The 20210-nt window shown below is 49.3% G+C and overlaps 1 protein-coding gene across 3 annotated transcripts in view; it reads left to right on the forward strand.

Moving 5' to 3' along the window:
- The window catches only part of PIEZO1 (piezo type mechanosensitive ion channel component 1), a 203736-nt gene that overhangs the window by 57583 nt on the left and 125943 nt on the right, over positions 1 to 20210 (forward strand). For all 3 annotated transcript variants that reach the window (XM_029608624.1, XM_029608626.1, XM_029608625.1), the window contains exons 3-5: positions 8836 to 8958; positions 10913 to 10955; positions 12058 to 12220. In XM_029608624.1, coding sequence (XP_029464484.1) covers positions 8836 to 8958; positions 10913 to 10955; positions 12058 to 12220 — 329 coding nt within the window. The remainder of the gene's footprint in view (positions 1 to 8835; positions 8959 to 10912; positions 10956 to 12057; positions 12221 to 20210) is intronic.

Genomic DNA, 20210 nt, shown 5'->3' on the forward strand with positions numbered 1-20210 from the left:
TATGCACCTAATGTAGATCAGAACTCTTTCTTAAATCTTTAGATGGTGCACTGGAACAAATTGCAGAGGGGTTAATTATTTGTGGAGGAGATCATAACATAGTAAGGAACTCCAGATTAGACACATCCAATTACAGAATTATGGCCAGTTGGAGAGCTAGGGCTTTGACATCCAAATGGGGGGTGATAAATATATGGAGGCAGCACAACCCCACATCAAGGACATACACATTTTACTCAAAACCCCACAGGACGTACTCAAGAATTGATTTTATATTACTTGATAAAGCTTTGCAAAATAAGGTAGTAAGAGTGGGGATAGGGGATATCGTGTTGTCTGACCACGCCCCAATGTGGATCACCTTACTATTAACGGATTCAAATAAAGGTTTGAGGTACTGGCGCCCGACTGACAGCCTGTCATAGGAGGACAGCATATACACTATGACAGGCTGTCAGTCAGGCGCCAGTACCTCAAACCTTAAGGAAAATTTCCACCTGAACGTGGATATGGCAGGTTCGGTGGGAAATCTATGGGAGCACTCCAAAGTGGTAATGGGGGACAGATAATAGCACTAGCCTCTCACTTACGGAAAAAGAGGGAAAGGCAAAAAATGGAATTACAGAAGAATTAGCGAGGTTGGAGTGTTCCTACATGATGTCCCAAAATAATACAGTATTGCATCAATTAAATGCAGTCCGTGGAGAGCTAAATCTGTTAGAAACTGCACAGATAGCCCATGCACTAGAGTGCTCAAAACAAAAATATTTTGAGGGCAATAACAAAGTGGGTAGGATATTAGCAAGGAAGCTGAAAACATTAAACGTACAAAATAATATTGCCAAAATTAAAGATGTTGCAGGCAATATGAAGGCATCCTCTTCAGATATGAGTGTTTTAATCATTGTATAAAAGGGGTGACACAATTAGCCTAGATAATATAACAGCATATTTCAAAACCATATCCTTATGCTCTCTGACAGAAGCTCAAATTCAGTACCTAGATGATCCCATTAGCTCAGTAGAAGTTAAGGAGGCATTAAAAGTCCTTAAAGCAGGAAAATTCCCCAGTTTGGATGGTTTTACGGGAGGCTATTATAAGAAATTTTGCCCTTTATTAATAGGGCCCCTCACAGAATATTTAATAGCACAAGGGCAGGGGCAACATTACTGCCTCACTCTAACGTAGCTGGGATAACAATTCTGGCAAAACCGGGGAGGGACCCCACACTGTCTGGGTCTTACCGCTCCAATTCATTGATTAATGTTGACCTGAAGATTTTAGCCAGAATGTTCGCGGGGCGTTTAAACACCGTTCTCTCCCATTTAGTGCATCAGGATCAAATGGGATTTGTACCACAATGAATGGCGGCGGACAACGTTCGCAAGGTCATAGATTTTCTCTGGTGGGCCAAAAAAGAGAAAATGTCCTTACTATTACTCGTTATTGATGCTGAAAAGGCATTTGACATGGTCCATTGGACATTTTTATTCTCTGTTATGGAGAAAATGCGATTTGGAGGGTATTTTTTTAAACCGGATCAGGCAATTATATCAGAATCCACAAGCTAGAGTCAAGGTTAATGAGGGATATGGGGAGCCCTTTCAGGTACAGAGAGGAACCCGCCAAGGTTGCCCATTATTGCCTTTTGTTGTTCGCGCTCTTTCTAGAGCCACTAGCCACAAGAATCAGAGAGTCTCCGAGTATTTACGGAATACACAGGGGGAATCTCCACATGAAAATCTTGCTTTTTTGCAGATGACGTATTGTTGACTCTGACCGAACCGACCACATCTATTAGGGGCGTTACCTCCGAATTGTAATCCTTTAGCAAGGCTTCCAGATTTAAAATAAATTTTGATAAATCTGAAATCCTGAATATAAATGTGACAGAAAGGTGCGTAGCCTAGCTTAAAACTGAATACCCATTTAAGTGGGCCTGTAAGTCCATAAAATAACTGGGGGTACACATTGGGCCAGAAGTGACAGATCTGTATCGTTTAAACTATGCCCCTCTACAGCTTGCAATAGAGAAGGATCTGCACAGATGGGATAGAGAACATTTCTCGTGGTTGGGGCATATTGTGGTGGTAAAGATGAACATTCTACCCCGATATCTATATCTATTTATTACCTGCCTGTTTTTCTTAGCTCAGCTGTATTACAGGCATGGCAAAAGAAACTTTTCAGCTTTATATGGCATAAACGACCTCGCTGTGTATCCCGTCTCTTACTTTTACCAACCTAGGGATAGAGGGGAACTAGGAGTACCAAATCTACGTGGCTGCCCAATGAAAGGCTATAACGGATATGCACAGGGAAACTACCCCCAAACAATGGGTTAAGTCTGAAGAAAACATATTAGGAGGTATGGCTCTAAATGCGTTACCATGGCCACCACGTAACACATGGTGTACTAATGGTGAAGGAGCTTATTCTCTGGATAGGTCTATGGAAGTCTGGGTGAGGTGGTGAGGAAAGCTGGTGGGTAATAGGGAATATTTTCGACTATCCTGTTTATTTCATAATCAACATTTCCCAACCGGGTGAACTAATAATTCTTTCAAGGAATGGGGCATGAAAGGTATTACTAGAATGGAGCATTTGCTGAGGGGAGGTAAGCTGATTTTCTCAGGCAGAGATAAGGGATACCTATCAGTTATCTGGAGGTGACTTCTTAGCCTACCATCAAGTATTACATTTTTTTTTACAATCCCCAGCAGTTAAACCTTTCTTATTCATGGGGAAGGCTATATCTGAGCATCTGTGAGAATGCTGACAAGAAGAGAGGCATGATATAAGAAATGTACATGTTAGTTAATTGCTCGGTAAAACAGCCATTTCCCCAGGTTAGGGCTTGGGAACTTGATTTGGGACAACAGAGTAATGAAGAAATATGGGACCAGGTTCATAGTTCAAGCAGACAATGCTCCATATCAGCGGCCCTCCAGGAAAATTGTTATAAACTATTAGTCAGGTGGCATCTCGCCCCCCCAAGTTTATATCAGCGGCCTTTGTTGAGTGTGGCCTGAAGGGCACATTTATACACGCTTGGTGGGAATATGAGAAAATAGTCCCAATCTGCAGAGAGGCCTTGGGGTGGCTGGAAGGGGATGCTGAAACAATGATGTGGGTTTTAGTTTTCTTAATATAACCCCACAGGCATCTAGAGCCCTCTCAAATCCAGCTTTGCCATCTATAGCAGCCAGAATGGAACTGGCTCTTCTTTGGAAATCGCAGGTGATACCCACAGTGCTGAAGTTCAGCAGAGAGTTCGTTTGAATTGCAAGATGTCAGCCATATCTGCTACGATATCGCAGAGCAAGAAGAGGTTCTGGGAGGTGTGGAGACCTTTTCAGGACTGGGACCACATGCATTGATGATAATATTTTTGATTTAGATGTTAACAAAACTCTTGACGAGACCGAAACACATTATTTCTCCTCTTTATATATGACATAAGAGTATACTGTGTGATTTCTCCTGATACTGTATCTACCGTGAGCTCATACTTTTGGGGATGGGGGGTTAAGGGTCACTTTATATTTGTAAAAAGAGAGTCAATATCTGGAAAAATGAGTTTCCATTTCCTCATCAAGACTGTTTCAGTTTATTGTTGTATATCTGTTTGACACTCAATACATATTTTCAGTTTGAAAATATTCTGATATTTGGTAGCTTTTCACGTTTGAAATTGAATTTGTCCAAATCTGAGACTATAGATATAGCTGGGCACTTACAGAAAACCTGGCTGAATTTTCCATTAACTTGGGCAAAATGTACTATTAAATACCTGGGAATAAAGATTCGTAGCAACACAGAGCTAGGGTATTGTTCTAATGTTTCTCCTATTATTCAGGAATTTAGGACGAAATGAATCTGCTGGAGCCACTTTTCCCTCTTTATCTGGACGCATAGCATTAGTCAAGATATTAATCCCTAAATTGCTGTGTGTCCTGCAAATGGTGCCTTTTATGATGCTGTAAAAGGATATCGGATTGCATCAAAGGCTTTGTTCCAAATTCTTTTGGCATTCCAAGAGGGTGAGGCTGAAATTTACTGGCTTGATAACTCCTGTAAAGGAGGGTGGATTGGGATCCTCTGACCTTCATTATTACAATGCGGCCTGCCTGTTAAAGGCATGGATAACGGGGAGCACGAGTAACTTGTTGGTACTAGGATTAGAAGGGGATTTCATGAAACCGTGCAGTTTGTCCGGTTTGCTTCGTGCTCAGAAGTTTTTGCCAACTCACATTCAGCAGTCACTAATTGCAGGGGCAATGAGGAAATGTTGACAGATCGTTAGAGGTCGATCGGGTCTGACATGGCCGAAATCATATTGTATGCCGTTGATTGATTAAAAGATCTCATACACATTACATGCAAGGTATCATTAACGTTTTACCATTTATTAATTTACAAACTGGCAGAATGCATACTTTCGAGTACTGCTCTCCGTTGCGTAGTTACACTGGGCCCCCAACTGCCACTGAGGGTAAAGGTTTAACAAATGGTCCTTTTCAACGCTTATTACATTTACCTGCAAGTAAAAAGGTGGCTATTGCAGTGGTGTACAAATCTTTGCATGTTTATTCCAATTATACCATCTGTACTGCACTAACAGATGTTTGCATGTGGGACCTACCAGGTAATTTGACCGATGATGACATTTTTGACTGTGACAGACTCGTAAGGAGTTCAATGTAGGGTGTAACCTTATAGGAGACCCATTTTAAAATTGTGCATAGAATTTTATATTTTGGCCATGTAGGGCTTATGCGGCTAGAATAACAGCCTCAGACAAATGCCTCAACTGTTCCCAGAGCTCCGCATCGCTCATGCATTGCCTTTGGGAATGCACAGTAATACAATTGTTTGCAACAAAATATTTCTCATCTCTAAATGTGCCTGTTACTCTTTGGTCAGCAGCCTTTTGCTTATTAGGTTATGTCAATCTGGATTCCAAGGTTAGACTGGCCGACAAATCTTTATTGGTGAAAGGCTGCTTTATAATGCTTTCCCTTATTTTGGCCAAATGGTTGGATGATTCTACTCCACCATTGATGGCATGAAAAACATCTGTGTTGGATTTGTGTTAGAAAAAAAAATAATTTTTGACACAGAATATCTGGGTCCCATTTTTGAGCTCAGTTCCCTGCAGATCTGAAAAATTAAAATAAAAAATTGCCGATTAGGCGTATGCATTGTCAGTATCGCTAGTTTATTTGGTATCGATTTGTATGGTGGAGTGACCTGATCCAGTGTGTGGGAGGGAGGGGGGGGGGGGGGAACACAGTATGCCCCTAACTATGTTTAATATAGTATGTCTCTCGCAGTATAGCTACCACAGCACGCCCAGCACAATATAACATGACCATATAGCATAAGTGTAAAGGTTTCTAAAGATAACAGCTTGTGTTGAAAGCTGTTGTATGTTGACACACATCCTGACTATGGAATTACATGCTGCTGTTGGATAAAGGTGTGTGTTTTGTTGGAAAAAATTAATAAAAAGATTATTCATAAAAAAAAGATACAGCAGAATTAGAAAAGGTACAGAGAAGGGCGACCAAAATGATAACGGGGATGGAACAATTCCTCTATGAAGAAAGGCTAAAGAGGTTAGGACTCTTCAGTTTGGAGAAGAGATGGCTGAGGGCGGATATGATATTGGTCTATAAAATAATGAGTGGAGTGGAACGAGTAAACGTTAATCAATTGTTTACTCTTTCAAAAAGTACAAAGACCAGGGGACACACAGTGCAGTTACTGGATATTACATTTAAAACTAATAAGAGAAAATATGGTTTGTTTTTTTTACTTGTAATTAAGCTCTGGAATTTGTTGCCAGAGGATGTGGTGAAAGCTGTTTAAAAAAAGAAGTTCCTGGAGGAAAAGTCTATAAACCAGTTGCAAATATCCACTTCTTATCCCTGGGATAAGCAGCTTGGACTCTCTCTACCCTTTGGGATCCTGCTAGGTTCTTATGGCCTGGATTGGCCACTGTTGGAAACAGGATGCTGGGCTTGATGGACCCTTGGTCTGACCCAGTATGGCATGTTCTTATGTTCTTATACAAGGCTTGATCCTGACTGGCCCTGGACAACCTCTAGAGCTGAAGGCGCTGAATCAATTAGTTGCTGGTGGCAAATTTAACCCTCTGGTTGCCTCCCTCAATCTACTGGGGGGGGGGGGGGAGACAGGGATTCCCCTCCAAAATCATAAATTGTGGAACTGCAGCTGGCCCCCGTGTGGGTTCCCCCTCCAGCCGCCTACTGAGCAAATCTGCTCCACTGGAAGATGCATTACCTGGCACAATCAGAGATGGAAAACTGTGCTGAGTGATGCTGTTTGTTTTTTATGATTGCCTGGTGTATTAACTTATTTATAGTTTGAGTTTTTAGCTAATTCAAAGTCAGTAGTGGACTCCAAGATTCAAAGCTGCGCTGTGCCATGTCCTGCCTGTCTTATCTTTGTATTGTACTTGGATTAAATTGATCACTGATTATGGACGATTTCTGCTGTGAGCTGCATAGAATATCGGAGAGTGCGGCACACGACCGTTTGAAATGTCCTGCAGTGGCTCTCTGTGCTGGGTGGAAGTGGACGCTGGCTGGCCACACGGCGGGGCAGCCTTGCACTGCAGTCTCTCCTTTATCTCGTTCTGTGCTGCCTGATGGGGCGTTGAGCCACTCGCTGCTTCTCTTGCCCAGAAAAAAAAAAAAAAAAATTTCTGGGGTGTGTCTGCTTCAGTTTTGTTTTAGGAAACTTTTCTGCTCTGGGCTGGAGCTGGGAGGGGAAAACCATTCTTAATCCAGCTGTGTGTAGCATCTATTTGTTTTGGAATCAGCAGTTTCTCGCTGCTTTTTTTGTGCTTCCAGGGCTAGGATTTGGCACCCTGAGCCTTCACTACCTGGGGATTTCCCCCTATTTTATGCCCTGCCCCGTCACTGCAGTGATGGTCCTCAGCTGGGGGGCCGCACGCCACAGCTCCTGCCGAAGCCCTGAATTCCTGCCATTGCGCGATGGCTGGGCCATGAATTTTCTTCCCGTTGTGCTGTCTAAATTATAATATCGTCCCCTCCCTTATACCTTGGGCAAAGTATGAAAAAAAAAATCTAAATCTAAACAGCAGTGCAGGGACTGGGCGCTCTTGGCGATGGGGAGGCACAGTTGCCGTATTCAGGTGGGCGCTCACTCTGGAAATCGGCCTGCGACAGCTTTGACATTGCTTTGCGCTCTGTGCCTGGATGGACTCTCAGGGAAGTTTCTGCTGTCACAGCCTGACCCTGTCCTGCTACGATACTGCTGAAGAACAGCCAGCTGAAAGTGACTTTCTAGCCATTCTCCTTCAGTGCAGAACTATATGTAGCACATCCGCACGTGTGTCCCAGCGTTGCACAGCCGCGCAGATGTTCTGCACGCATCTGCACGTGTGTCCCAGCGTTGCACAGCCGCGCAGATGTTCTGCACGCATCTGCACGTGTGTCCCAGCGTTGCACAGCCGTGCAGATGTTCTGCACGCATCTGCACAAGTGTCCCAGCGTTGCATAGCTGCGCAGATGTTCTGCACGCATTTGCACGTGTGTCCCAGTGTTGCACAGCCGCACAGATGTTGTGCAGTGAAGCGTTCTGGTAGTCCTGTCTGGAGCAGTGGTGCAGGTGGGGTGATGACACTGAGAGTCCTTTTTTTATTGGATCAATGCATGAATTCTGCAGTGCTGCTGAGGCCACTTCCAAATACTGTACAATGCTAACAGGAGCTTGGGAGCATAACATCTTGAATGATGGTTGGCGGCATACAGGTAAGAGCTGTGGACATGTATCAGAGGCTACATGTCAGACAACAACCTTAGTGCCAGGTGCATGATGAAAAGCCTTCTCAGCAGGGAGCTTTATAATAGATGACAATAAATCTGGGTAACCTGCACGGAGCGGCAGTTACTACCTTGGGAAGCTTGCTGGGCAGACTAGATGGACCATTTTTGTCTTTTTCTGCCGTCGTTACTATATGATTAAGAGCTTACAGTCTAAATTCAATCCTTACATTGGTTACCAGTTAAATACAGAATACAATTCAAAATTCTATCCATTATACACTCTCTCATTTACACTCCTAATTCGGTCACTCTATGCTCCATTCTCAGAATCTACAAACCAACCAGACATTTAAGGTCACTAGAAAAAAATCTCTTAGACATTCCTTCACCTCGACAAGCCCGCCTCGATATTACTAGAAAAAGAGCTTTTTCAGTCATAGGTCCCATTCTGTGGAATGCATTACCAGACTCTATCAGATCCATGTCCAACTCCAAACACTTCAAGAAATCTTTAAAAACCCACTTATTTCAAATTGCATTTCATATACCATCTACCAAATAATCACACCACATTCCCAGAATACTCACAAATCCAGTTTGGCACCCGATTCCTTTTACCTAATTACTGATTTGTTTGTTACCTATTTTATTTTAAACAATTTATTATTTTATATTAATGAAAACAATTTTTGTAATTTTATATTCACTATAAGTTAATTTACTCTTAATTAACCCTCTGTCTTTTTTATTATTACTATTTTTATTATGTAATTTCTATTATTATTTGAATATATGTAAACCGTTTTGATTAAACATTGTTTGTAAAGACGGTATAGAAATACTTTTAAATAAATAAATAAATAAGTAGCTAGGGCAAGGGGAGATTAGCTGACTTGCCCAAGTCACCAGGAGTCTGTGGCAGAAGCAGGATTTTGAGTCTTTTCCTCCTTGGTCCTAACACCCTTCTCTCTCATTGAGCAACAGGCAATGTATGTGGTGTTCTCTTTCTCGCAGGTCACACGGGCCGTCTGCTGAAAGCTCTCCTGGTCACAAGTCTCCTCTTCCTCCTTGCACACGCCACCTTCCAGGTGTGCCTGCACACTGTGCCTGGCCTGGACCTGATGCTGGGCTACAACTGTGAGTTTTCTACTAAAACCTCTGTGCCCAACCCCCAGTAGGAGAGATCCAGGCCTCCGTGCCGACCTGCAGATCCTTCCTGCTGCCACAGAGATCTTGTTCTGTGTGTCTGATCTGGGTCTGTGTCCGTGAGTCAGTCTGTCTGTCTCTTCTCTATATCTGTGCACCTCTTGCTCATTGGAAAATCTAAGAGAAACTGGGGAAGTAGTCAGGAGAGAGAAGATGCAAAGAAAGAAAAAAATGGCAAATAGGGTAAAGCAGGATTTGAGAAGGGGACAAGGCTTTTTTTTAGGTACATTAGCGACAGGAAGTGCAGAAGTGACATTGTGAGTCTCTGTGAGGCCTTTGACATGGTTCCACATAAGCAGCCTATACATAAATTGAGCACCCTTGCTGTGGGGCCTGGAGTGACTGACTGGGTTAGATGATGAAGGATAATGGTAATGGAGCTGTCTCTGAGGAGGGGGGTGTTAAACTAGTGGTGTGCTGCAGGGATTGCTCCTTGGTCTAGTTCTTTTTCAACACTTTTTTTTTGTAAGCAATATAGTGGAAGCGCTTCAGGAAAGTTTTGTCTTTTTATCAACGATACCAAAATCTGCAACAAGGTGGACAGCTAGTAAAATAGGAGGAGGGATGTAGCAAAGCTTGAGGAATGGTCTAGGGTCTGGTGGCCAAGATTTAATGCTAAAAAAAAATACAGAGTCGTGCATTTAGGGTGAAAAAACCAACAGGCGCAGTACAGTGAAGGGGGGTGACGTTTTGTGCACAAAGCAAGAGCAAGATCTGGGGGTTACCAAACCGGTAAGTAAGGTGATGGCAAAAGCCAGAAAGATGCATAGGGAGAGGAATAGTCAGCAGAAAAAGGGAGGTGATTTTGCTCCTGTACAGGTCCCTGGTGAGACCTCACTTGGATTGCTGTGTACAGTTCTGGAGACCGCACCTTCAAAAGGATATAAACAGGATGGAGTCAGTCCAGAGGGAGGCTGCTAAAATGGTCAGTGGTCCTCATTCTAAAGCATACGGGGACAGAGGGAAAGGGGAGATATGACAGAGACATTTAAATACCGCCAAGGAATAAATGCACAGAAAGGAGGCTCTAGAACGAGGGGTCGTGGGATGAGGGTGAAAGGGGGCAGACTCAGGAGTAATCTAAGGAAATATTTCTTTTACAGAGAGGGTGGTGGAGACAAGGACAGTATCTGAATTAAAGACTGCACAGAATAAACAGGGAGTGGTACGAATCGTAGAGCTGGGCAGACAAGATGGCTCTCATGGTCTTTGTGTGCCTTCGAGTTTCTATTTTGTGTGTTCAGTGAGTCTCTCTCTCTCTCTCTCTCCCCCTATCTCTCTCTCGCTCTCTCTCCCTCCCCCTATCTGGTTCGCTGTGTGCCAGTGAGTCATGGGGGTTGTCTCTCTTTTTGTCTGTATGTGGTAGGTTTTGCAGTAGATGGATTCAGAGATGGTAGGGATTGAAACTTTCCAGCAGGATTTTGCTTTACTGTACAGTTTTCTCACACTTTCACTGATTTTCTGAGTTGACAAATGGACTTAGAAATACAGAAAGAGAAAACAGCTCCTCGTTTATCAGCTGCGAAAGCGTTTTTTTTTTAATACTGTGGAGGTGTCAGTCCTGCAAGAAATAGACTTTTTGCTCTCGCTGTCTTTCTGTATTTGATTATTCCTTTTGGCTTGGCTTGGTGAAACCAATGCATGCGTTCAGCCATGCTTCCTATGGAAATCTTTCCATGTGCTGGGGGTGGAGGATAGTACTGCTGGCACCAGGGAAATGTCCCCTTGGTACGTGATCTACACCGATGCACACAGCTATTACAGGTACTCGTGTGTGTGGGGATGTGCACAGGGTCTCGCATACGCGTGCGCTCTTGCCTGGTAACATTTTGGGTGCAGCTGTTTGGCAGCTGTTGGAATATTTCATGTCTCTGTTTTTTTGCAGGCAGCACATGGGACACGCTGGCCCGACACATAGGGGTAAGCAGGTAAGAAAGTTACACACCTGGCACACTCAGCCAGAGACTCCCATCACAGGCCAAGGACTAATGGCCATGCAACACATTTACACTACACAGGCCTATGTGTGGTCGGCGGTCCCTTAGGGTCCCTGTTTCCCTTTGATTTCCGCACTAAAATGGATGTGGAAAGGGAATTGAGCCCATGGCATGGCAGTGCCCCCACTGCACAGGAGGCCCAGCTTGACAGCAAGGAGGAGGGGTGGATGCGCACATGATACCGAGTTGGGAAAGATGACCACAGCATCAGATTAGGATCCCCTCCTCACAGTGAATAGCTCTCACCCTGCATTGTGTTCTCTGTTGCATGAGTGAGGAGGCGTTCACCTTCCAGGTCTCCTCTCCATAAGATGGTGGGTTACGGTGGTGCATTGCACCTTCCCTGAGGGGACGGTCACCCTGCAGGTTTCCTGTGCACGGGATGGCATTGTGTGACTGTGCATTGCACCTTCCCTGAGGGGACGGTCACCCTGCAGGTTTCCTGTGCACGGGATGGCATTGTGTGGCGGTGCATTGCAGCTTCCCTGAGGGGACGGTCACCCTGCAGGTTTCCTGTGCACGGGATGGCATTGTGTGACGGTGCATTGCACCTTCCCTGAGGGGACGGTCACCCTGCAGGTTTCCTGTGCACGGGATGGCATTGTGTGGCGGTGCATTGCACCTTCCCTGAGGGGACGGTCACCCTGCAGGTTTCCTGTGCACGGGATGGCATTGTGTGGCGGTGCATTGCACCTTCCCTGAGGGGACGGTCACCCTGCAGGTTTCCTGTGCACGGGATGGCATTGTGTGACTGTGCATTGCAGCTTCCCTGAGGGGACGGTCACCCTGCAGGTTTCCTGTGCACGGGATGGCATTGTGTGGCGGTGCATTGCACCTTCCCTGAGGGGACGGTCACCTTCCAAGCCTCCTCTCCGTGGGAGGGTGGTATATAGAGGTGCATTGCCCATTCCCTTGCTATATTCCCCATGTATTATCTTGATGATCGACACTCCTGAGCTCTGACATGCTGATCTGGTTCTGGTTCAGAAGAATTCTCCCCCTTTTTTTTTTTTTTTTAATTTAAATTCTGCAGGTTAAACTTCTCCAATATCCCCAATACAGTCCGGCTTCTAGCACCAGACCTTGGTATCTTCCTAATATCTGCTGTTACCCTGGGTCTCTGCAACCGACTGATACCAAAGAAGAATGTTCTGACCCAGTGCCAGAGGGGGGAATCCAGGGAGCCTCTGGAAGAGGTGAGATATGGACAGTGCATGCTGTGACTCTGCATAAGGTGTGGCTGAGGTACCAGAGAATTGCAACTTTCTGAAAGAGTGTGGTGCCTACACTGAAATAGCCAGTGATTAAAACAGATCCTCAGAACAGGGAGCAGGCATGGGAACGGCAGTCGGGTGGCGGGGAGCAGGTATGGGAACGGCAGTCGGGTGGCGGGGAGCAGGTATGGGAACGGCAGTCGGGTCGCGGGGAGCAGGCATGGGAACGGCGGTCGGGTCACTAGCAGGGAGCAGGCATGGGAACGGCAGTCGGGTCGCGGGGAGCAGGTATGGGAACGGCAGTCGGGTCGCGGGGAGCAGGCATGGGAACGGTGGTCGGGTTGCAGGCATGGGAACGGCGGTCGGATCGCGGGGAACAGGCATGGGGAACGGCAGTCGGGTCACTAGCAGGGAGCAGGCATGGGAACGGCAGCCGGGTCGCTGTAGCAGGGAGCAGGCATGGGGAACGGCAGTCGGGTCACTAGCAGGGAGCAGGCATGGGAACGGCAGCCGGGTCGCTGTCGCAGGGAGCAGGCATGGGGAACGGCAGTCGGGTCGCTGTCGCAGGGAGCAGGCATGGGGAACGGCAGTCGGGTCACTGTCGCAGGGAGCAGGCATGGGGAACGGCAGTCGGGTCACTGTCGCAGGGAGCAGGCATGGGGAACGGCAGTCGGGTCACTGTCGCAGGGAGCAGGCATGGGGAACGGCAGTCGGGTCACTGTCGCAGGGAGCAGGCATGGGAACGGCAGTCGGGTCACTGTCGCAGGGAGTAGGCATGGGAACGGCAGTCGGGTCACTGTCGCAGGGAGTAGGCATGGGAACGGCAGTCGGGTCACTGTCACAGGGAGCAGGCATGGGAACGACAGTCGGGTCACTGTCGCAGGGAGCAGGCATGGGGAACAGCAGTCGCTGTCGCAGGGAGCAGGCATGGGGAACAGCAGTCGGTCGCTGTCGCAGGGAGCAGGCATGGGGAACAGCAGTCGGGTCGCTGTCGCAGGGGGCAGGCATGGGGAACAGCAGTCGGGTCGCTGTCGCAGGGGGCAGGCATGGGGAACAGCAGTCGGGTCGCTGTCGCGGGGAGCAGGCATGGGGAACAGCAGTCGGGTCGCTGTCGCGGGGAGCAGGCATGGGGAACAGCAGTCGGGTCGCTGTCACGGGGGGCAGGCATGGGGAACAGCAGTCGGGTCGCTGTCACGGGGGGCAGGCATGGGGAACGGCAGTCGGGTCGCGGGGAGCAGGCATGGGGAATGGCAGTCGGGTCGCTGTCGCGGGGAGCAGGCATGGGGAACGGCAGTCGGGTCGCGGGGAGCAGGCATGGGGAACGGCAGTCGGGTCGCGGGGAGCAGGCATGGGGAATGGCAGTCGGGTCGCTGTCGCGGGGAGCAGGCATGGGGAACGGCAGTCGGGTCGCTGTAGCAGGGAGCAGGCATGGGGAATGGCAGTCGGGTCGCTGTAGCAGGGAGCAGGCATGGTTATGGCCATAAGGACACAACAGTGGGTCAGGGCACTGTAATAGATGGTGGTCTTACAGCGGTGATTCACTCATTGTAATAATGTGTTGGTGTAACAGACGATGGATCCCTGTAGCACTGTAACAATTAAGCATAATTATGTTATGTATTGGGAATCACAATGGAGTGCGTTCCATCCCCCCCTCCGTTACCAGCTGATTGCTCAGGGGTCTTAGAAGCCAAAAACCTTTTGGAATAAACAGAATTTTCCCTTTTAGTGCTGCATTGTAAGGAGGGGGGAGGAGAAGGCTACAGGCACGGTGACCTGAAACTGCCAGCACCTCCTGTATAACTCTTCATTTCTAAGTAACAATAATGCCATTGAATAGAGGGTTCCTTTCTCTCTGAGCTCTGCGGTGCTTGGCCTGTCTCTCTGTCCATCCTTCCCTGGAATGCTGTATAAAACGCTCCGTTTTTCTAACGCCTCGGGAGGGCCCTGGTATGAGTCACTACTGGTCCGGCAGATTTTTTTTCCCTCAGCTGCCGGGGAGTGCATGCCACTGCCTCCTGTTACCATGGCGGAGGGTAACAAAACAGCATTGCTGCAGGCTGCTATGGGGACTGAAGGCCAGAGCAGGCCCTGCCTCTGCCTGTGGTGGGATGCGTGTGCTGCCTACAGGCATATATCTCTCAAAAGTGTGCACAACACACGCACACACCTATACTGACACAAATGCACGCATACTCTTTACACACACACACACTCTCTCTCTCTCTCTCCTCCCCATGTACTCTTGCAATCTCTCTCTCAGGCTGTAGCACCTGGGCCTTGGACTGCCCATCTGTAGAGAGTAGGCAACGTTAGGAGAACAGTCTGCTTGGGGTACTTACTCTGGGTCTTGCTGCTTTGATAAATCCTACATTAAAACTATCACAGTCGGGGACTGCATTAAGCGCCGCCTGTTATAAGCTGAACGTACGTGGCCGCACCCTCCGGGATACGGCAAGGCCGCCAGGAGGCATGAACTGGCTCAGACTGCTAGGGGATGATGGGGCACTCGCTTACTGTTTGGGAAGCTCAGGTTGTCTTTTTCTCTTGGCGGACTTCGGGGGGGGGGGTCGGGTGAGCTCCGTCCGCTGATGGCAGCATGTTCTTAACATCGTAAGCTATTTCCATGGAAGGAGGACTAGGAGCAGTGGTACCTACCACCCCAGTGGTGTGACAGCGCCAGAGGGATGCCCGCTGGTTCCACGCTAGGCCAGGGCTGCGTTACCCCCTGCGCGCTGGACCCAGCCCTGGGATGCTCCTTTCCCACCATTGTGCTGCACAGCTGGACACAAGACTGGCAACATCTGTCACTGTCTGTTCCCAGTGGCCCTTCTGTCACCTCCAGGACGACAGGAAAAAGGTTTCCAGCTGCTTGGAAGGTGCTGCTTTGTTAAAACATTTTGCTGTTGGCTTGGTGACACTTTTTTTTTTTTTTTCCTCCAGGATCCTCATCTGTTTTTCACATCAGCCCATGCGATATTCTTCCATCGTGTAAAGACGCACTGTCTGCCCCCCAGCTCTAGATCCCGCCCCTGAACCGAAGGTTGTGTGTGTGCTCTGCTCGGATTCAGAGCCCTTGTCCTGAAACTTATCTCTGGGACTTAGGACAGGGATCGGATGAATGATGCCCAAAGTGCAGAGTTTCTTAGGAGTGGCCTGGGTCTATGGGCCTTTCCAGAGAGTCCCAGAAACTCCTGTAATGTGTCAGAGCTTGCTTCACACCCCCTCCTTGCATGCAAACATGTAACCGCCCTGCATTCCTCCAAGGGACAGGTAATCCTCTCCCAGTCCAGATGCCCACAGGCGCACTGACCACCTCTGTATCACATTCACCAGGAACTCCTGGTCTTACTCTTTCCTTCCCCTAACTTAACTCGCACTTCCGTCTCCTGCCTCTATCCATCGCGCTGCTTCCTGTGATTTAGGAACCCCGATTTTCCCGTGGAGGACACTGTGGGGGGGAGGGTGCGCGCACCCTCTGTTCATGGGAGCGGCCTCCAGTGTCACCACGAATAAATCTGCATGGATCCCTGCACCTTCTGCCTTGCCACCCCGGTGCAGGGATTCAGTCGGCAGCACTGTGAGCATTCCCCGTCCTAGTCAGTACCAGCAAATTCCTTGGCAAGGACTGGGCCTGTGAAATCTGATCAGTAACATGTGGTCTGGATCAGAGCCGCCAGTATCTCTTCGTGGGATTTTGGCAGGAGGAATTCAAGCTCTGGACAGTGTATGCTATGGGCGTATGGCCTTATGTGTGTGTCTGTATAGATGTGCATGTGTGTTCCCCCCCCACCCCCCACCCTTTCATGCTACACACCCCCCCTAGATGTATTCAAAACTCTTCCAGCACACACAATACCTGTGCCTTAGAAAGGAATGACCCAAGGGTGATCCGTATGGACAGGTTTGTCCTATGTCTGACACTCTCTAAGCACCCACAATGTGAACTCTCTGGGCTCTTCTCCAGGATTTACAGCACTTTGCTTATCATTAAGCCTCTTTAGTTATCTAAATGACTTGTCATTACAAGAATCAATAAGATATTCTCTGGCATGGAGCAGAGAGAGAGGACGGAGAAGGCAGATTCAGGGAAGGGAGCCTGCGGTCCCTACGCTGGCAGCAGCAGCGGGTCTGGATGGCTCAGCGGCTGGGCCCTTGTGCTTCTAACGGCCACGACCCTCCTCTCCCTCTCACCAGCACCATTTCCTCTCCCTGTAATGGGACTGGGGAGGTCGGGCAGAGCTGTGTTGGTGAAACATTTATGGTTTATTTTAGGGCAATTGTACCTCTCCTTCCGCTTTTTAAGGACAGGTGGGCGATAGACAAAAATGTTTGCAGGGCTGGAGGGGGAGGGACTGGTCAGCCCCCGGCACCTCAGCTCCAGCCCTGCCACTGCTGCTATGAGACCTTTGCTCTGGTTTGAGAAACTCAGTCCAACTGGTAAAGTTTTTAACCCTTCAGATTCTGAATCTTCTCTCTGTTTTTCTCTCTGTGTTGGATGTTTTTTGTAACAGGGGGGGTTTAATCCTCCTGCTTTGGTCATGGTTGTACTGTCAGGGGGTGTTCACCACTATCCCTCTCTCCCCTTCCCCCTCCAATATCGTACAAGTTCTCGCTCTTGGTCAGAAGGCCACGAAGTGCCTGGCACGAGAGCCGAGGCGGGGGGCGTTTGCTGGATTGTTGCTCTTTCCAGCAGTCTGGTATTGGGGTCATTTCTCATTTCTGGAGGGAGTGCTCCACGGAGACCTGGGTTAGAGTCCTGCAGGCAGGAAAGCCGTCCTGGGCCTGCCTTTGGATGAGAGCCACCTTGTGCACCTGAACGTCTGCGTCCAATCCGAAAGCAACACTACTTGGTCATTTCTGCTCCGTTTTATGGTTTCCCTGTCAGAGAGAGAGGTTCTGCCTTGTACAGTGCTGCGCGGGCTCTCCCCTACCCTGCAGAGTGTTTCGTGCAGGGCTCTCTACGAGCATGACACATGGATTTCCCCTCCTTCAGTTCTGGAGAAGAATAAACCGACCCTCATGTGACAGGAAATGGCGCTGATGGGCTCGGGGGCAAGTCTGCAGGCGTGTGCAGAACAGGAGCTACTCGCTGCTGCTCATCGGGTCCTTGCTCTCTCCCTCATTCCTGCGCTGCCTCCCTGATTTAAGTGTCCCTAGCAAACAGCATGCAGAGGCAAGATCAGGGGGGGCAGCTGGTGCTGGGGGGGGCTGACCGGGTGCACTGCACCTGTCGCCCCAGGAGGAGGATGTGAGGCTCTGCGCTGGGAGGGATTCGTTTTCTCTCTCAGGCGGTGCCTGTGGGTCTCTCCTCAGCTTTTCTGCATATTTTTTCAGAAGTAGGAGCACGGTGAGGACTGTTACTTTTCTGTCTCCTGGGACATGGGAAGTCTGCGGAAACATTTCATTCAGTGGGTACTAAACTCCCCTGCTTTTCTGTTTTTGGCTTTAGAGGCGCGGCATGTTCATGTGCCGTGACCATGATAAGCTCGCCCCCTCCCTCTCAAGTGACCTCGCAAGGTCGCCTCTCCTTCTGTTCTTCCCAGAAAGAAAAGGAAAAAAGTAACATTTTTGCTCCAGATATTTGCCCAATTTACTTCTCATTGCACAAGTGTACGAGTTTAACACACCTAACAATGAACTGAATTACCTCGGGTTGCAGCTTTAAGAAGTCTGCTCAAAGGTGGAAGGCCTCGGTGGTCTGCAGCCTTAATCTCCTCGCTTACCAGTTCAGATCTGGCTTGAAAAGGTCGCCCTGTTTAGTGAGTCAGGTGTGCGCATCCCTAAACTCACCATCACAGTGCGGCACCATGCGTGGCAATCTCACCAGAGAGGCCCAAAATAACAGAGGCCTGGAGAATGACCTCATCCCTAGAGCTTGTCCCTCCAGGGCAAGTCTGGATCGGGTTGGCAGAGCAGTATAGTGGGGGAAGCTTGACCTGCTGCTGCCTGTTGTACTCGCTCTGTGGCAGGGCAGTGTGTGTGTGAGACGCTTGCACTGCTGCTGCCTGTTGTACTCGCTCTGTGGCAGGGCAGTGTGTGTGTGTGTGAGACTCTTGCACTGCTGCTGCCTGTTGTACTCGCTCTGTGGCAGGGCAGTGTGTGTGTGTGTGTGTGTGTGTGTGAGACTCTTGCACTGCTGCTGCCTGTTGTACCCGCTCTGTGGCAGGGCAGTGTGTGTGTGTGTGAGACGCGTGCACTGCTGCTGCCTGTTGTACTCGCTCTGTGGCAGGGCAGTGTGTGTGTGTGTGTGAGACTCTTGCACTGCTGCTGCCTGTTGTACCCGCTCTGTGGCAGGGCAGTGTGTGTGTGTGTGAGAAGCTTGCACTGCTGCTGCCTGTTGTACTCGCTCTGTGGCAGGGCAGTGTGTGTGTGTGTGAGACGCGTGCACTGCTGCTGCCTGTTGTACCCGCTCTGTGGCAGGGCAGTGTGTGTGTGTGTGAGACGCGTGCACTGCTGCTGCCTGTTGTACTCGCTCTGTGGCAGGGCAGTGTGTGTGTGTGTGTGTGTGTGAGACTCTTGCACTGCTGCTGCCTGTTGTACTCGCTCTGTGGCAGGGCAGTGTGTGTGTGTGTGAGACTCTTGCACTGCTGCTGCCTGTTGTACTCGCTCTGTGGCAGGGCAGTGTGTGTGTGTGTGTGTGTGAGACTCTTGCACTGCTGCTGCCTGTTGTACCCGCTCTGTGGCAGGGCAGTGTGTGTGTGTGTGAGACGCGTGCACTGCTGCTGCCTGTTGTACTCGCTCTGTGGCAGGGCAGTGTGTGTGTGTGTGTGTGTGTGAGACTCTTGCACTGCTGCTGCCTGTTGTACCCGCTCTGTGGCAGGGCAGTGTGTGTGTGTGTGAGAAGCTTGCACTGCTGCTGCCTGTTGTACTCGCTCTGTGGCAGGGCAGTGTGTGTGTGTGTGAGACGCGTGCACTGCTGCTGCCTGTTGTACCCGCTCTGTGGCAGGGCAGTGTGTGTGTGTGTGAGACGCTTGCACTGCTGCTGCCTGTTGTACCCGCTCTGTGGCAGGGCAGTGTGTGTGTGTGTGTGTGTGTGTGTGAGAAGCTTGCACTGCTGCTGCCTGTTGTACTCGCTCTGTGGCAGGGCAGTGTGTGTGTGTGTGAGACTCTTGCACTGCTGCTGCCTGTTGTACTCGCTCTGTGGCAGGGCAGTGTGTGTGTGTGTGTGAGACGCTTGCACTGCTGCTGCCTGTTGTACCCGCTCTGTGGCAGGGCAGTTTGTGTGTGTGTGTGTGTGTGTGAGACGCTTGCACTGCTGCTGCCTGTTGTACCTGCTCTGTGGCAGGGCAGTGTGTGTGTGTGTGAGACGCGTGCACTGCTGCTGCCTGTTGTACCCGCTCTGTGGCAGGGCAGTGTGTGTGTGTGTGTGTGTGAGAAGCTTGCACTGCTGCTGCCTGTTGTACTCGCTCTGTGGCAGGGCAGTGTGTGTGTGTGTGAGACTCTTGCACTGCTGCTGCCTGTTGTACTCGCTCTGTGGCAGGGCAGTGTGTGTGTGTGTGTGAGACGCTTGCACTGCTGCTGCCTGTTGTACCCGCTCTGTGGCAGGGCAGTTTGTGTGTGTGTGTGTGTGTGAGACGCTTGCACTGCTGCTGCCTGTTGTACCTGCTCTGTGGCAGGGCAGTGTGTGTGTGTGTGTGTGTGAGACGCTTGCACTGCTGCTGCCTGTTGTACTCGCTCTGTGGCAGGGCAGTGTGTGTGTGTGTGTGAGACGCGTGCACTGCTGCTGCCTGTTGTACCCGCTCTGTGGCAGGGCAGTGTGTGTGTGTGTGTGTGTGTGAGAAACTTGCACTGCTGCTGCCTGTTGTACCCGCTCTGTGGCAGGGCAGTGTGTGTGTGTGTGAGACGCTTGCACTGCTGCTGCCTGTTGTACCCGCTCTGTAGCAGGGCAGTGTGTGTGTGTGTGTGTGTGTGAGAAGCTTGCACTGCTGCTGCCTGTTGTACCTGCTCTGTGGCAGGGCAGTGTGTGTGT

The sequence above is a fragment of the Rhinatrema bivittatum genome, chromosome 7, assembly GCF_901001135.1.
Source record: "Rhinatrema bivittatum chromosome 7, aRhiBiv1.1, whole genome shotgun sequence".
Classification (NCBI taxonomy): Eukaryota; Metazoa; Chordata; class Amphibia; order Gymnophiona; family Rhinatrematidae; genus Rhinatrema; species Rhinatrema bivittatum.